Here is an 18,532-nt window from a genome sequence, read left to right on the forward strand (position 1 = left end):
TACTTCTCTTCAGTGTTGTGCATGCATTTCTGAATTGTTGTTTACTTATAATAATGTGTACACTCAGCATTTGCAGAGCACCTAGGTTGAAGTAATTTCAGTGTTTTGTACATGAGCAAGGATTCCTTAAAGCATTCCTACAAGTGAAGGTTTCCAGTCTGCTTTATGGAGGCATGAAAGGGTCCTATGTACTCTATGCAGATGTAGCAGCTCTGTGTGCACTGGATGCCCTGGTTCCTGTATAATCAATGGAGGTCTAGTCAATGTTGACAGCAGAGCCTGGGAGTGAGTCAGCAGAGCAAATGTAGGTGTCTGGCTCTCCAGCTCCACTGCCTGCATTCACTAGGGGCATGATTATCTACCTCAAGATGTTTTCCACTAAGAAATCCTTGCGTGGGCATGACTCAAGCTCTTGATTTTTCACTGCCTGAACACCCAGACCACATGCAGACACCTACATTGTGACACTCACATTGAGGTGTCTGCAATTCAGAGCTGTGTCCTACCTTGGTGATGTGCCCAAAATCACAGTTTGTTTACAAAGCTCAGAGGAGAAGCTGAGATCCATGTTTGTTGCTCATCCACTTTCATTCACTTGAACAGGAGGAAGAACCTCCTCTACTCAAGCCATCCCAGTGGGGGAAATATTCTAAATGTGTCCTCTCAGAGCCAGAGACCAACTCTCTGCCTGGGTTGGGACCTGTTATCCAGTGACCCAGTTGCCACCCTGACTCTAAAATCTGGGGTTTGCTAATTCTGACCTCCTAGGGTAACTCTCATCTAAGAGGACTGTGTTAGCTGCTCAGTTCCCCAAACCTTTTAGTCTACTTCATTTTCTTTAGCAGAAAGGCAAAACCTGGCTCTGCAGAAAGCAGAGATGCCCTCTCCAAGCACTCATGGAGACAGGCCATGTGGTTTTCCTCCATATCACAGTGTGCCATTTGCTTAGCGATCTTCTGACATGGCCAGGAAGTTTTCTTTACCACTTGCATTATCCAGCAAGGGCTCACTACTGTTTCACAGTCACAGCCCTAACACCCTAGTGTCAGAAAGTACTCAAGCCTAAATCAAGTTCTGAACCATCTTCTTGGATATTTCCAGGTCAGCCTGTTTTCATGACCTGGTGAACTTACAGCTGACCAGTCAGATGGAAAGATCTTTTTCAGTGGATGAACGCAGAAGACTGGCAAGTGGATTGTAAAAAAAATCCACAAGACATGGATGCCTGATCTGTGAGCCACTGTGATTCAGTACAGTTGTGATACACTGCAAATCACCACACTGCATTGGTCATGCCACGCACACACTACTGGAGAAACAGGCAAAGTGCAGATCTCTCACTACAAATGTACCAGTAACAGCAGAGATCAGCTCTCCCCAGCTGGGAGATCTCTTGGCTGGTGTGCTGTGTTCCCAGCCCCGTAGGGAGCTCAGCAGAGTCCTCCAGGAAAGTGCCTCACAGCAGCTGAAACTGCTGCATCTGCTCCACAGCCCAGATGTGCATCATGGCATCAATCTGCCCTCTGCAGGAAAACGTGACCCACAAATGACCATTTAATCTCCTCAATCCAATTTGGCTCAGCCACGTGGCATCTGCCTTCTCCCACACTGCCACAAGCACACGTGCAGCCAGTCCCTGCGCAGTGGTGAGCGCTGGGTCAGCACACGCTGCGGCGGTGCCTGCGGGCTGCCTGCTGCCTGGGAATCACACAGAACCTCTGAAGACAGAGAGGCCATGGAGTGTATCAATGGGAACCCTGACCCCCATGGCCCTCTGACCATCTCATAAGGGCCCCGAAGGCTGTGCAGTCCAGAAGCAGAGCAGTGCACTGGAGATACTGATGCCAGTGCTGTTGTGCACATTTCAGGAGGGAAGAAAAACAGCTCAAGGCAATGTAGACACAGTGATTTATAAGGAAACAAGATTAAAGACAGACACGTGAGTGCAGCTGTGTCCCAGCAGTTATGCCATATGCATTTATAGGTAGATGGATATCTGGCAAAACTCCTTCTCTCTCCCTTGAAAGAATATAAATCACAGGAAGGGCTGTTATTCATCTGCAACCCATCCATGACAGGTGAAGGTGTGTCAGAGGGTTCCAAACAGTATTGACCAGGTGGACAGGGCAGTCTGAGAAAGGGGACTTGGGGTGAAAATTTGTTCCAAACATGTATAGGGCATGCCAAAGGGGGGGAATCCTGATGGTTTTCCCTATCACCATGGATTTGTACAGCCTCTTTTTGACTCATCGGTATCTCTGGGATACAAATAGCTAATGGCCTTAGGGGTAAAGACCTTGGCCTGTACTGATGGTTGTACAAAAATGCAAAGCAGTCATCAGTGAAAGTGAGTTTTGAACTCAAAGTTGTTTCATTTCCAGCTGAGCAAATTTTCTCTTATTTTACAGGACACAGAGAGAACATACTCTCTTGTGCCTAAGCACTGCTCCTCGTCTCTGCAATACAACAGAACAAATAGCCTAATCAGGCCAAAATGCAGAGCGTGCTGAAAAACTGGGAACATTCACAATGTAGTTAGAGAAGGTGAAAATCTCCCCAGTAGCCTAGGAGGGCTGATATTGCTGCTCCACTCAGAGCACTTAGGGGCAAAAAATTATCTGGCAAGAAAAGACGGAGTTACATTGCCCTGTTGGAGAGATACCACCTGGAGAGGGATGAAGTCATAAACCCTATGGAAGGAAACACACAAATGGGGCAATGCAGAACTGGGATACAAAGAAGCAAGGAGCTGATGAATGTCATTAGGGTTTTTTGGTGGCAGTGGAGGATTGCAGGAATGAATGAATGAATGAATGGATGGATGAATGAATGAGTCTCCATCACATGCAACAGAAGCTTGTGCTGATTAGAGAAGCAGAGCATGTGTTTTTCAGCTTTCATCTGTCCCAAGAACATCCCCCTCCATCTTCTGTTTCATCACAGAAACCCAATCTCAGAGGCCTTCTCACATCCATTACAGGGAAAAATAACTGCATCCAACACAAACAGAAAGCAGAGCCATGCTATGGTAGAAAACCTCCTGCACCTTCAGAGATCACAGCTTTTACCCTGTGCGTTTCTGATCCTCCTAAACACAGGCAGAGCAGCTCACACACAAACACACATTTGTATGCCTTGCGTTTGCAAATAACCTCTGATGTGGAGCTTATTGGAGTGCTCTGTGGAAATCTATAAGCCTGTAGCAGCTTCTGCATCCCCTTTAGCTTACTATAGCAATAAGAAATTCTGAAGAGTCCCTGCAGCTTAGTTTGCTTTCCTAGTGACAGATGCACTTTGAATGCCTCTGATCAAAGTTCCTCCTCTTACTAATTTGCACAAAATTATTTCTGATATTCTCCCTGCCAGTCATGATCACTCAACTACAATCCTTCCCTTGATCACCTGGCTGTCCACTCCAGCTGAGTTTTCTACAGTGATGGAGTGACACAGAGAGTTCTGCAGGCTTGAGGAAGAGCTGCTGCTATCAGTCATCTACCAAAGGTGTTTCTTCAGGTTTTCAAGCAGTCCTAGGTAGGGCTGGATCAACATCCCCCCCTTTTGTGCTGCCTGAAGGGCAAGTCCAACCATTTGGCTCTGTGTGACCACCCTGTTGTGAAGTGCCCTTCAAAGAGGCTGACTGAAATAACAGATCCTGGACTGGGTCAGTGGAGAAGCCTCTAGAACTTTTACTATATGGTTCCCTATGTTTCCTAAATATACAGTTTTCTGAAATATTCCAGTATTGACTTCAAACTTGCTAGCTCCACTTCTGCTGGCAGATGGATCTTTTTCTTGCCTTTTTGTAAAGAGAATTAAAAGCAAAGACAACAGCAAAACCAGAAGTTCTCAGAGTAATGGAGCCAAACAGCGTGTATATTCTCCCTGAATTGTACCTGGTAGTAAGGTGGCTTTTTTGATGTCTAGTAGGAGTGGGCCTCTTGTGACAGTTCCCCTCCATGGCATCACAAAGCCAGTGTGGGGAGTATGCCCCACCTGGCCACACATTTTCAGGCAACTCATAAGAGCTTAAGAGTTCTGCAGCCCTTTATTTATCAAAGGTGGCTGGGTTTGACAGAGAAGTTTAAATGTCACTGAGTGTATCTTGTGAACTTATTAATAGAACTGACATGTATAAGTACTGATGCTTAGGGAAGCAAGTAAGAAAGAGAGAATATTTTTCATTTGTATTAAAACATATCTTGGGACAGGTTTTGAACAGCTTTCCAGGCAAATAAATTGAAGGCAGAAAGCAAAAAATGCCCTGTAGAAGAGAGAATTGCTGTAAGATTCCAGAAAGCAGTAATTGTAACAGAATGCTTTTGTTTGTTAAAAAGAGACTAACGGCTGTTTTGGTAGTAATAAGACAATGTATAATAAATTTCTGCTATATTGCATATTTTTAGAGACTCATAATTTTTCAAAATCTGCTTCTGTGAAGTTGAAAACCTTAGTTACAGATCTCTTTTTGCTCATCCTTCTGTTCAATTTAAACAAAAACTGTTCTTGCTCAATCAAGGATTTCTACAACCAGTATTTCTATAAGACTCAGATTTGAAACAGAATCACCTCCTTGAGGTTTAGTGATTATTGGATCAAGAAGTGTCCTGGCTATGACAAAGAGAAATAACTGAGCTTTTGCTATTATTAGCAATGTTTGTTCTCATTCTTCAAGGTATAGATGGGCAAGTATTTTCCCTTGGTATTTATCTGACTACCATTACACAAATCTCAGCCCTTGTCCAAATCCACACCAAGGAGTTAAAGCAGACATTTAATCCTTTCTTTTGCACAGCACCTCCTAAATCACTGTAAAAGCTACAGGGAGATCTTACTGCTGTCTTCAGCCACCTCATGGTAAAGCAAGAAAGCCAGACTCTTCTCAAAGGTGTATGGTTACAATAGGAAACAGATACAATTTGAAACACAAGAAATTATGATTATAAATCAAAAATACTCCCCCCCGCTTACACACGTATTTTTACCACAAGGGAAGTTAATATTAAATCTGGTGTCCAGAGACATGACTGGAGTAACAGTCCTTGTAATTATCCAGCTCTGGATATCTGGAGATCTGATTTGGTCAGATCTGCTTGAGTAGAAGTTGAACAAGATGATCTCCTGAGATTCCCTAAAATCCTAAAATATTCTGAGGTTGTGTGAATTTGTTTGACCTGAGTTATAACTCAAAAATTTCACTATCATCTGACATTTGCACTGAATGCCTGAGCACACCTTCAAAGAGATGAAACTCCTGTCTGGCGTCACCAAGAAAAAGATGAGAGAGGAAATCTCATGAATAGCTGCAGGATGGGAAGGACAAGAACTCTCCCACAGATTTCACATGTCTGCAAAAAGGGCAAGAAATAAATCATAAGGAGTGGGAAAGGTAATAATAATGACCCAACATGACCAGCTGGGCCAGGTCATGATGGTACAGCAAGCTGGACTTTATGAGGGAGTCCTCACTTCAGGCTACGGGGGCTCTAAAAATGTTTTTCTTAGAAATGATGTAGCCATCCTGTCTATGAAGAAAATTCTCCAGATGTGTGTTAAATGTAGGTGACAGCACTTCTGCTCTCATATGTCAGAGAAGGCTATGAACTGTTTTTTTCCTAACTAGCTGAATCCCATGAGTGTTTTTCCAGGCTGAAAGTTTCTTGCTTTTAATCTGATGTGGAATAAAACTGTCTTCAAACACAGAACTTTTTCCATGAGGGAAATCTTCTCTGCCAGCTAGCCCAAGGGTTTTTGAAGCTGGTTTCTAAGGATGCACACAGTACACAGTTCTTTCTGTGACAGAAAAGACAAAAGCTGATATGCAAAGACAGTTTCAGTTCTCTGTTTCCCTAGATTTTCTCCTTGGGCACTGCAACAGTTTCCCATTTTGGAGATCTGAAAATCAAGTAGAGATATTTCTTCTCCAGTCCTTGCACTGGAAGCTTCAAGCAGGAATTTCATTGTGGGAACTTATTTCACTGCTATTACAGAGAGGTTCAGACTAGACTAACCCAGTAACACCCTCTGGTCTTAAATCTTGTAAGAATTCCTGCCTTTTTAATGTTAAGGAAATATTGGGGGTTTATGTCCTAAAATGTGAACTCTGTAGGGCAAGAAAAGGCTTTGCTTCACTTCTTGGTGCAATGTTTGACATATTGACATCCTGTAAAGGTTATCATGGTATTAAAATAAAGAATGCTCAGGAGGCCAGAAGCACCCATAACTCTCCTTCTGCCTCTTGTGGAAACCCTCTCTTTAATTACTTAACTGCTATTTCTCTCTGATACAGGATTTTATTATTACCTACTTTTCTTGAATGCCCATCTGATCCATCTTAATGTTCTTTTAATATCACTTGGAATGGGATAATAATATTCTTGTACTTCTCCAGCACCTTAAGCCCTGACAGGTCCTAGTGTGCTTAACAAGGAGAAAAAGAAATGGGAAGTGCTTAATTCATCAGAGAGTGCAAGGTCATGCAAGACATCAGACAGAGAAGAAGACTGATAAAACTAAAAGCACTGGGGTGTTTGGAGGGGCAGGTTTAGCCCATGGCCCTGGACTTGCAGGAAGTGCAAACCACCCATTGAGCTTTAGTTCAGCACCTGCAGGAAACTGCCAGGGTAGGTGCTGATGTGATGTGGGTGAAGTGCCAGCAGGATTCCTGCAATGCTGATGCTGTGTGTTATGTCTTCAACAGATTCTTCCACATGGGTTTTTTTTTAGCTCTCCCAAACACTGAGAATTGGTGTAAAAAAACTATACAGGATCTATCTGGGTAAGGACAGGGAACACTGAAGGGTGTGGAGATGCACATGGAAGTTCTTAGAAAACCACTTCTTTCATCAAGATACCAGTAGAAGAAGTGAGCTTCTTGGTTTTGACTCCACTGAAGCAGGACAATGCCTGTGCTGGGAAATTGGAGAGGGAGGGATCACAGTAATGAAAGCAATAAATGAGGATCTGAGCAAATGTCTGTGCAACCCTAGAGAAAGCAAATGAACACAACATAAGTACACAGCTGGGGTATGAGAGAAAATAAGCTCAAGCTGGGCATAGGGTTAATGCCCCAAGTGACAGTGCTAGCACAAGAAGATGCTAGGAGGAAATGTGAGCCACCCCATCCATAAAGTGATTGAGAAACAGGAGAGGTGGTGCAGGCAACATTTCAAGCAGGACTGGCTAGAAGCCTGAATCTGTCAAGAAAATCAAATTCAGCCTTGCTGAGAGTGGCTGTAATTGGGGCAGAAAGCAGACATCTGAACTGAAGGAATGAGGATCCATTCACTCTTCCTCCACATGGCTGTAAGTGGGCAGGACCAGCCCCAGCCATAAGTCTTACCTATGGCAGTCACAGGATCCTTAAAGAAAAGCACAACTGCTCCTCCAGCCTTTTCCTTCCAGCTCCCCTCAGGAGGCAAGGAAGAAGAGCTCAAGTCATTAAGGACCTGAAGATTCAACAGTTAATGCTTACTGCATCTGCAGGCCCTCTGTCAGGGGCTACTAGTGGGGAAAAATGGATGCAATTCAGCAAGACCAAATGCAGCTCCTCCACCAGTGCAGTAATGCCAACTGCACAGAGCCAGGATGGAAGACTGGCCAAGAAGCAGCTCTGAAGGACAGGGAGATCATGAGCTGAGTAACAATCAATAATCATCTGCTGTTCCCTAAATAAATGAATAAATAAAGAGGGCGAACATTAGCCTGGAATGGATGATTTCTGCTACCTGTTAAACAGGATTCAAAACCTTTCTGCCTGCTCGGCACTGACAAGGATTCATCTGGATAACTGTTTCCAGTGCATTTATAGCAAAATATGGATCATTTGGTAAGGATAACACAAAGGATGATTAGTAGTATAGAAAATACATCATAAAAGGAAAGGCATAATGGGGATTGTTTGGCCTAGAAAAAAAGGAGTGTTATGGCTTCAGTTGTCAGTTAAACTTGTAAAATCCTGAAAGGATGAGTTTTCACTGTATTTACATGCAAATACTGGAAAATACCTTCAGTTACTTACTTCTTGGGAAAAAAGGGCAATAAGAAATGAGTGTCACCAGGAAAGGTGGATTCTCCAACTATGCCCACCCTTAAGAACTGGTTAGATCAGCCTCTGTCAGGATTTTGGACAGGTAAGAGGGCACTGCCCCACATCTGGGCATGATCAATGCACACATGAATAAACAAAAGCTAAACCTACACAGTACCAGAAGTTACAATGGCAATCCCAGGGAATGACTTGACAAAGGCTGCAGCCACAGGACTGTCTGCAAACGGTGAGGGCAAGCACCTCCAAATGCTTAGTGCACTGCAAACCTTGGAGGTGCCTCTAGCACTGACCTCTTGGCTAATGGCACATACTTTTTGCATGGGCAAGGTGACCTCATGACCTTACCTTAAACATGAACACACTGTCAATCAAGCAGACCTTGGTAACCTTCTGCTAAGAGCAACATGGCAAACCACAAAGACCATACCAGTGCTTGACCTCCAAACTGGCTGAATATCAAGTTTATTTTCTCTCTCCTGTTCTGCAAAGTTGTTTTGCATATGTCTGTGACTCCACAGGAAAAACGTATGTCTGACAGTCCAGTTCTTCAACCAAAATGGACATTCCCTGCAAAGTCATTCTACAGAAGACACAAAACTTTCTCAGGGATCCCTTCAAGATAGAACTCCACCCTTCATGAGGTTTACACAGTTTTCCCCAAGCACAGCCTGGTTCCCACGATAACCACAATGTACTAGATGTAGAAAATTATAATATGTAAATCCTTTTTTTTTTTTTTTGTATCATCCTCCCATTCTGTACCATCCCTCACTCCCCACCCAGGGAAGCAAATTGAGCTTCTGTCACCTGTGTCTCAAGCTGCACAGGGAGGAGGCTTGGATTTGTTGGTACACAGGCCATAGGAGAACCTGTGCAGATAGAGACAAATAGGATGGGTGGCACCAAGCTCTGATGAGTCAATTGGCTTTGGCCAAAAAGAAAAGAAGGAAGAGGAGGTGAGAGAAAACCACTCAAGAGTGTAAAGAACAAGAAATGACACGACAGAAGATGTGTGAGAATTTCAGTATAGGGGCCTTGTCACTGGAAGCAGTCTGCCCACCATGATTTTGCCTTATCTTATCACTTTTCACAGAGGGGCATGGGGACAGTCCATTTATTATCTACATAGGTTTCCAGGTCCTGCTGTTACTTTCTTCACCAGAAGAAAGTCATCGCTCATCACTCTCCACTGCCAACAGTGTAATCTGTTCTATTGCAACCAGTGATAAATCAGAAAAGGATAAAAGGTAGGTTGTGAAAAGATGGGGGAAGATAAGAAAGTCTTCAGCATCAAGCAATTCATTTTAGGTAAGCAATTCTGATTAACAAAGGAAAAGGAGAAAGATAAAAAGTTAACAAGCTGTTCTGTAAGTCTGGTTTCCCATGGAAACCATATCATGATGGGGTAATTCTTTTTTTTGTCTAATGGGATACACGTTCCTATTACAGCTGCTGTTCCATCTGAAGCTCTGTCCTCCATGGACTCTGCAGTGTCTAGCATAGATAATGCTATAATATCTCCCTCAGTAGGACATTTCTAGCTTTCCTGGTCTTCACCCAACTAGTTTTCATGAAGCATACAGGAATTTAATGCCTTTCAGATCTCCAGATGTGGCTGTCATTAGCCAGTAGGTTTAGAGGAGTGTTGATGAGCATAACCTGTAACAGCTAACACCATTACATGGCTTTATTCCTGTGGCAGCCAATAAAAAAGGGATGGGATGGTCACAGATATGGACCACTAACAATTACAGTACATCTTATTATCTTACTACAGGCCTAGGAGGAATGGAGACGTGTAGCAGGCACATGGGACACACAGTATCACAGCTTTTTGGCACAACCATTTCTGACTTCTGGACTGGGCCAGCCTTGAATGCAAAAACACTGATGTGAGCAGAAGGCTGCCACAGAGGAGGCCCTTGCTGGGAATGAATTTTTGCTTAAAAGACAACCTAAATGCAATTCAGTTTTGTATGAACAGAGCCTTTCTAGAGGCAAGTGTTGCCTTTGTGGAAAGAGCAGTGACTCTACAGATGCAAACAATGGAGCTACATGATTGCTTGTTCTGTCACTAACTGACATCAGCCACTGTTAATCATGGCCTGAAATGTATATTTAAGAAACAGTGACATATAGACAAGTTCCTTCATGAAGCCTTTTATACAGAGAAAAGTGAAAGAAAAGAAAAACTGCAGCTCAGGCTAGCTAGTGGCACTGAAATAAATGGGTCAGGCATCAGAGTTTCAGCAGGCACAAAAGGTGAAAACCTTGTCTTCCAGAGCAATTAAAAGTCAATGGGATTAGTGGCTTTCACTATTATTTATAGAAACCCCGCTGTGTGCACAACATTATTGAAATACAGGGGTCAGGTCCCTGCTACTGGATGCCTACACTTTTGCTGTTGAAATTAATGGGAGCTTTGCCAATCAACTCTGTGGCAACAGCAACTAAATCTAAAATAGATGACATCCTGGGCTCCATTCAGTTGATGGCTCAAGCAAAGCTTTTGCCAAAGCCAAGAATGTTCTGCCTGCACAGTACAGATTTCATCCTGGGACAGGTGAAAGAGGAGAGGTAGCTATAGAGGTGATAAGATTCAAAGATGGGAAGGCAGAGAGATGGACTGAACATCACAGGAAGCATCCTCTCCTTTCCTTCCTTTCCTTCCCTCTCTCCCTCCCTCCCTCCCTCCCTCCCTTCCTTCCTTCCTTCCTTCCTTCCTTCCTTCCTTCCTTCCTTCCTTCCTTCCTTCCTTCCTTCCTTCCTTCCTTCCTTCCTTCCTTCCTTCCTTCCTTCCTTCCTTCCTTCCTTCCTTCCTTCCTTCCTTCCTTCCTTCCTTCCTTCCTTCCTTCCTTCCTTCCTCCCTCCCTCCCTCCCTCCCTCCCTCCCTCCCTCCCTCCCATAAATTACAATATACAGATTGAAATCTAAATGGCTGCACTCCAGCATCTCTTATTCTTCAGTTTTAGGAGGACTGGCTGTTTTCTAATGAATGCTTCTCCTTCTGACAGCAAAAAAAATGAATCCTGTGGGAACACACCTCTGAAAAGGACATGGATGGAAGCCTGCATTTGTCTGTCATGTGATCCAACATGTTTGAAAACAGTGTCCTGATGGTCTAGCCAGTTTGGACAGACCCCATGAAGCACCAACATCTATATTTGCAAGTCTTCGGGGCTTTGGACATGCTTGTGATACTGGTTGCACAGTTGTTTCTTCTTCCACTCATTCATTTCATTCTTGTGCTCTGAATTCTGACACAGACTGCCTCTTTTCCTCTTTGTCTCACTCTAGTACTTCATCTTCCTCAATCTTGCAACATTGCAAATTAGAAATCAGGTATCCCAGCCTCCTCCTGTACTCCTCTGTGCTGCTGAGAGACCAGTCTGTATAGCAGCAGTATCTCCTGACCTTAGCTCATGCCTTCTCTGCAGACCCTACCATGCAGGAGCTGATGATGGTTTTTGCTCATGTCTGTACCAGGACGAGGATGAGATTCTCACCAGCTATTTCAAGTAACACATGATAATGACCAGCTGTTCAGTGGTACTGACCATTCCCTGAACCTACACAGGGCCCCAAGAATGTGTGTTAGTATAGGATGAATAATTTGAGGTCACTTTAATTCTAGAGAAGTTCTGAACATGGCAGGTGCCTCCACACTGAAGACATTACCTTACATGAGCATGAAATCCAGACATGGACCTGCAGGGATGGATCTCACTGGTCAGGGACAGGAGGCTGGTGAGCTGTGGGGCAAGACACCAGCCCCAGGAGCCTGCTCCTAGTCAGTCTTACCCTGATCTCTAGATTGGCTTCAGATGTGAAGGATGAATTTTACTTTTAGAAGTGTTATCATTAATTGTGATGACTCTAGGTATTCATAATAATCACATGGCTTTATAATACTTCATTAAACTTTAGCTCTTTCATTGTCCTGCAGCAGGGAGCTCCACAGCCTAGTTACATCTCACATATAAATGCATGTCTTAATATCCAATGTAAGTTGTCTTCCCTTCCATTTTCTTGAAGGTTTTCATGTTCTCATATTAAGGAGCTGGTGTCCTGAAAGTCTAGCAGGAAATTTGGTGGGAAGAATAGTCTTCATCCAAGCATTTCTATTGAATACTGAGCTAAGTCCAAGCCACCAGCCTGCAGCTAAGAGTCTACAATCTGTTCTCTCTGATCCTCCATAGCCAACCAAATCTACCACTACTGACTTTTCAAATCTCCACCTTTTCAGCATCTTTCCCCAAAAAAAGCGAGAGAAACGCAGATTGAAAATTATAGGTAAGAAAAGATGTGCACACACTCTAAATGACAATATAACAAGCAAACCTTGAAACACATGGCTTTCCAAATTATCTCAGTTTCATTTAAGAATGGTTTTCTATTTATTTTCAGCACAGCTGAAAGCACCACTTCTGAGATCCTAAACTCCACAGTACTGCTAACTCCTTGTGACGTGGGCTAACAGTTTATCCCCTGATGCAAAGAAACTTTTCACCCATGTCTTTTTCTGGTAATCCTCATTACTTGATTTCAGCTTGGAACCATACCAAATACTGTGAAACATTTGTGAGAGAGGAGCTCATCTTAGTTTCTTTCTCTTGTAGAACATTGTCAAAGATCCAGGAAAGCAGACAAAATTCTACGAACACGAAGCATTAACCAAAACAGAAGAAAATACTCTAGCATTTTTCTTCCTCAGTTTCTCCCCAGAGCTATGCCGCTCAGTCCAGGGTCTTAGAATTTGCTGACACAATGGTGCAGGACGTTCAGTCATTGAAACCGCTGAAAATGCCGAGCAAGTCCCTGAAAGGAAATGCCATTGCCAAGAGCTGAGTTCAGTCCTTCACCTTCAACGATATTTTGCTCTGATTTTCAATGAAAGCAGCTGCCTTTTTCAACTGTCAGACCTGAGCAGAGTTTGCTCTTCAGGCCCTCAAAACACAAGCCCAGATGCTGCGATCCCCTGGTCATCAGATCCACTCTTTTCTTGCCCGCATTCCTGGTTACTCTTGACTAACGTGCAAGGATCAGAACAGTTTCACAATAATGAGTTTTCCTCCTTCCTATGGTCCTCAGCACATTTTTAAAGGAAAGAATCAGCTTACAAACCAACATGAGGAGCTTAAGATATAAGCCTGAAGTATCATGCATGTTGGGCAATCATAAATTTAAAGCAAAAATCCCTATCAATTTTATTTTGCATTAGATATTAAATAAACCCTACTCGCGAAGCAAGATTACTAAGAAACCTTTTTGGCTGTTGTTTTGTTTGGGATTTTTATATCAAAACAGGATTAAAACATCTTTTGGAGTCTGTCATTTTATCTGAGTAAATAAGTTTAGAGCGCCTAACAGTCAATTTATAATGAAGGCTTTTGTTCTTGTTACTGTGATGCAGCCCTGCAAATTTGCCCACAGCTGCAGCAAATTCAGATGGTTTTGACAGGTAAATAAAATACTGTTTAGATCTGTCATTGCTATTAATCTGCAGAGTAAAGAAATAGCAATTAGTTTTTGTTTCCAAGCATATAAATTTTCATTATGATCTTGGCAGGGGTGGTATAGAATAATGTGTGTCTATGACTTTTACAGTTGTGAGGGTCCAAAATATGAAGAGTCTTTGGTCAGCTGTTGAGCTGTAAAAAAAATGGGAAATAAAGGCTAAACCAGTAATAAACACCACAACAAAAAGGAACAAGGAATGTGGGATTTAGCCTTGTTGGAGTTTTATTGACGTAAGCGCCAAATAAACCAAACTGCAGGTCTTGACATCAGCTGCACCAACTCAGTGCTTAGTTTTTCTGAACTGTACTTCCAGGAAGCTGTGTCAGCATCTGGCTGTGCTTTTAAACCCCACAGTTTGGACCTCCATAACGACTTGTGCTTCCCAGCTGCTGCAGGGGCAAAAAGTTTCAAATACTCTTCAAGCAATGCTGGTGAACAAAAAATTATTTGTGGAATAAGGTGCTGCTCAAGGAAGAGTAGCAGAATACAGCTGCAAATAACTTATTGTATTGGTCAGAAACTGAGAATCAAAAAAGAGAAATCCTGGTGAAAATCTTATGAGATGCCAGTCACATCTGCTCAGCTCCTCACTCAGGTAGCTGGCAGATGGTCAGCAAATAGTCTCACTTTTACAATGCAACCTACACTGGTTTTCAGTGTGAAAATCAGCATCCAATTATTTTCAAGCATTAATGTTCTCCAAGGAAGCAAGCTACTTTTTAATTCTACTTAGGCTCTATTTGCTGTGACATGTAAGCCAATCTTGCAGGTGCCTACGTCTTGTGTACACAGGCAGAATGGCAAGCCAGGGAAGAGTACTAGAAATGTGGAATAATACAAATTCCCAGGAAGTGAATTGCATGGCTTCCAACTTTCAGAAGAGATGGGGACAGGACAAGCAAGAGAAGAAGGTGTACAGTATCTCGAAAAAAGGATTATTTCCTCCACTCCCATCTGAAAGCCTATGGTGAAAACAGGGTTACACAGCTATCTGCCAGCTGCATAAACCATTAGAGAAGGCTACAGTCCATTGAGCACTGAGCTGTGACCTATGGAACCCTTGGTCTGGCACATCCAGCAGGGCTGTGGATATTGGGATCAGTTGGTGGCAGACCCCGCTTCTCCAAAGGAGGAATGGAAGCCCATTCCCCACTTTTCAGCACCCAACACCACCATCCTCAAACCAACATAAGGGAAGGCACAATCACTACATTACAGCTGTAGGCAACTTTGGGAAAGGCAGGGTGTGAGCCAGAACATGGCCACTTTCAAATGAGAACTGTTTTTTTCCTTAGCAGAGCACACAGGTCCATGAAGGGGAAAGAACTCCTGGGGTAAAACCCATTTTATGTAAGATTTCAACGTATCACCTAACATGCCAGAATCTGTGCCCAAAATGGAAACAGTCAAGTTGAACTTTGCAACCCTTTTTCATACAAGGATCCCCTATTATGACATGTAATGGAATTATCCTGAGTAATAATGGTTATCTGCACATATAGGCTTGATCCCACAAGCAGAGGTCTGCAGCCTTCCTTGCACCTGCAAGCTGTGTCATATTAGGTACAAATGTTGCTGGGTACATCACTGTAAGGAAGTTGCCAGCCTGAAAATACATGAGATGGTTTTAATTGTCATTAAATATGGAGCATAATGCTCCAGGGTGGCATCTTATATCCTAGCATGGTTGCATTTGTTTCATTCTGTGTGGTGGAAGGAAACTTCACTGGCCTAACCTCAGTCTGTATCATGGAGCATCTCAAGGCTGCAGCTTCAGCAGGTACAATCGTAGCCAGCCGTGTTTCTCCTGCAGATAGTGCAACTGGGAGCACGGGAGCAGTGGAGCACCTGTACACTTCCTATTAGCCATCCCCTGGGAAACACTGTAGTGGGATTGTCTCGTGCCACGTGTTTTGTACAGACTGAAGTTGTATTTTTAAAAGCAAAGAGCACATTAAACTCCTCCTTTGCATCACTTTTGGAATCATTGCAACTGGGTACCCACAAAGCACCAAAGAGCCTCCCTTGCTGAGATGTGCTCTGCTCCCTGAAGGTGCCAGCATGTCCCTCCTCTCATGCCACAGCTGTACGGCTCTCAGGCTGGGCATGAGTGCCCGGGGCAAGGCTGCCGGGAAGCAGAAAAGCACAGAGCACGCTGCCACCCCACACCTCCCTGGGAAACACTACCGAGGTGCAAAATCTGGAGCCCGGGGCCTGGGCAGAAGGCAGAGCCCCTCTGGGTTTGGGGTCCTGTTCCGGGCAACAGGGAGAGCCCCTCAAGCAGCAGGCCCTGGCTCCCTCACGCTGGAGCATCGCTGCCGCCGGGCCCGTCGCGGCCCCCACCCCAGCGCCCACCGCCCGCGGTCGCTCACCTGCTCGGGCCCCTGGAAGCAGATCCTGCAGAGCGGGGTGCGGATGCCGCTGTCGACACTGCTGCCCAGCGAGTAGCGGTCCTCGGCCTTGCCCTTGCCGAAGTCATCCGAGGAGGTGCTGCTGGGCAGGGAGGCGGGCGGCTCCCCCGCGGGGCTGCCCCACTCCTCGGCGGCCGGGCTGCCCGCGCCGCCGCCGCCGCCCGCCGCCCGCCAGCCGGGCCCGCGCCCCCCGGGCGGTGCGGCCCCCGCCGCCGCCTCTGCGCCGCCGGGCATGGGGAGCGGCGGCGGCGGGGAGGGCGGCGGCGGCGCGGGGGGTCTCCGCAGCAGGAAGACCTTCAGGTCATTGAAGAGCATGCGGCAGCGGCACTTGAGGAGGCCTTGGTTTCGCAACATCTGTCTCGGACGGAGGAGCCCGCAGCAGCAGTAGCAGAAAATGCCCGCGCCGGGTGGTATTAACATGTGCCTTTCCTTGGCAGGCGGGCACGGGGGAAAGAAAAGGGCAGGAGCCGGGCGCCCCGCGGCCGGGGGGGCTCCGCGGCGGCCGCAGTGCCGGGGGGGCTGCGCTGGCCGCCGGGGAACGCACAAAAGCAGAGCCGGAGGGCGAGGGGCGAAGTCCCCGGCAGCCCGCTGCAACCCGGCGGGGACGGCAATTGAAAAAAAAATCCACGCCAGGAAAAAAACCGACTCTGTGCTGCCGAGGGATCCTTTCCCCCCTCCACAAGTTTGCTTAGAAATCAGCGGGAGGAGGAAATAAATCTCCCACGCCCGAGGGTCCAGGGGCGCAGGCGGCGGTCTCGGGAGAAAGCCCCCGATCAGCTCTCGCAACTCCTAAGCCTGTAAAAAAGAAGGGTCCACGTCTTCGGTGGGTGTGGGGAGGAGAGAGAATATGGTTCTCTCGACAGTATTTGGCATCTCAAGTAATTTTCCTTTTTCTTCTACTTTATAATAATTTTTTTTCAAATAAAAAATAAAACCCGATCACACGAATCCCGGTGTGCATCCAGACAAAATAGCAGCTGGTCTGGCTATCAAAATGCAAAATTGGTAGCTGTTGTTATTATCAAAATTGCCTCTTTGACAAAAAAGACCTTCACATTGTTTGTGGGAAAACACCCTACGTTTTCAACACTGTGCTGCCAGGTGGCTTCAGATTTTACCGTTGCCTTTAAAAGATTTCATTGTAAATATTAAAAGTCCGGAAAGAAATAATTAGCATTCAATGAGCTTAATCCCAGATGTACTGAGACAAATATATTTTATATATATAATATATATATCATATATATTTTATATATATTTATATATTCTGACCTTCTCTATTCCAGCAGCTGTCTGGACCACACCAAAAAAAAAAAAAAAAAAAAAAAAAAAAAAAAAAAAAAAAATCAGGGCAAAATTGATGAGGGAAGGCGGCTGTATTATTCCCTAAGCTGTTACCATCCTGGACCAAAAACCCACGTCGAAATCGGATCTATTCTTCGCATGTAATTGACCGGAGAAACGTGGATCTTACATGGTCACGTTTCCTTTCCTCCTTTCACAAAACAGGAACGTCATCAAACGCATTGGCAGCTTGTACAGACCATTGTGGATGGCGAGGCGGTCAGGGCTCTATCAGCAATTGCAGGGACCTCCTTTTGATGCATTGGACGAGGCTCCTTCTTTCTCTCCTCCACCGTCCCCACCTTCATTTTCCTCCCCTTCTGTCCTCCTCCTGCTCTGACTGTTGCACTCTCTCACAGGCATTGACATTCAACCATCGCAAGTCTGTCGCACTCTCGCTGGCAGGCAGAAAAAAATCGGAGCAGATAATTCTCTTCTTCCTCCTAAAAGGCTCGGATGGAGCACAATGCGCCAGACACATGGGGCAGCATGGCTTATTTTTCGTGCGGTTCCTACCGCTTTGGCAACATCGAGCTGGTGTGTGCGTGTGTGCCTTCCTCTCTCAGCAGCAGCCTCCTCTCCGCTCTCCCATCCGGCTTGCCGTGATGATGTTGCTGTTGCTATCTCCCTTGGATGCAATGGGGAAGGCAGATTGTTTGCAGTGCGAGCGGGGATTTGCAGGAAGGGAGGGGTGGGACGTGGCCGCGCTCTTCTTCCTCCCCCAGCTTGAGGAAAAAAAAAAAAAAAAAAAAAAAAAAAGAAGAGAGAGAAATAATAAGCAAAAAGGCGGGGTGAGAGGGGGAGAATCAAAGCGAGGAATGGAGCCCTTCCCAACCTTTGATGCCCCGAGCTGCCTGCTGCCTGCGAGAGCCCACGCCGGGGAGGAAGGGAGGAGGGGCGGGGAAGGGGCTGGGCGGGCGCTGCGGCTTCAGCACCACGGGGCGCGGACAGCTCCGCCGGGCGGGGCGGGGCGGGGCGGGGCGGGGCGCGGAGGCTCCGCCGGAGCTGCGCCCCCGGCCCGCCCCGCCGAGCCCCCGCCGAGCCCCCACCGGCCCCGCCGAGCCCCGCCGAGCCCCCACCGGCCCCGCCGAGCCCCCACCGGCCCCGCCGAGCCCCCACCGGCCCCACCGGCCCCGCCGAGCCCCCACCGGCCGTGCCGAGCCCCGCACCAGCCCTGGCGAGCCCGGCCCTGCGGGAAGCGGCCCCGCCG

At 45.8% G+C, this 18,532-nt stretch overlaps 1 protein-coding gene across 3 annotated transcripts in view; it reads right to left on the bottom strand.

Annotated features, from left to right (window-relative positions):
* Positions 1–18,224, bottom strand: part of MARCHF4 (membrane associated ring-CH-type finger 4) — a 97,292-nt gene extending 79,068 nt beyond the window's left edge. Inside the window, exons 1-2 of one of the 3 annotated variants that reach the window (XM_068195499.1) lie at positions 18,158–18,207; positions 15,940–18,047 (exon numbers count right to left, since the gene is read on the bottom strand). In XM_068195499.1, the coding sequence (XP_068051600.1) occupies positions 15,940–16,398 (459 nt within the window). In that variant the 5' untranslated portion in view covers positions 16,399–18,047; positions 18,158–18,207. Of the gene's footprint in view, positions 1–15,939 lie in introns of all 3 variants that reach the window. The other 2 variants (XM_068195498.1, XM_068195500.1) reach the window with 2 other exon arrangements.
* Positions 18,225–18,532: the final 308 nt, after the last annotated feature.

This window comes from Anomalospiza imberbis, chromosome 7 (assembly GCF_031753505.1).
Source record: "Anomalospiza imberbis isolate Cuckoo-Finch-1a 21T00152 chromosome 7, ASM3175350v1, whole genome shotgun sequence".
NCBI classification, from domain to species: Eukaryota; Metazoa; Chordata; class Aves; order Passeriformes; family Viduidae; genus Anomalospiza; species Anomalospiza imberbis.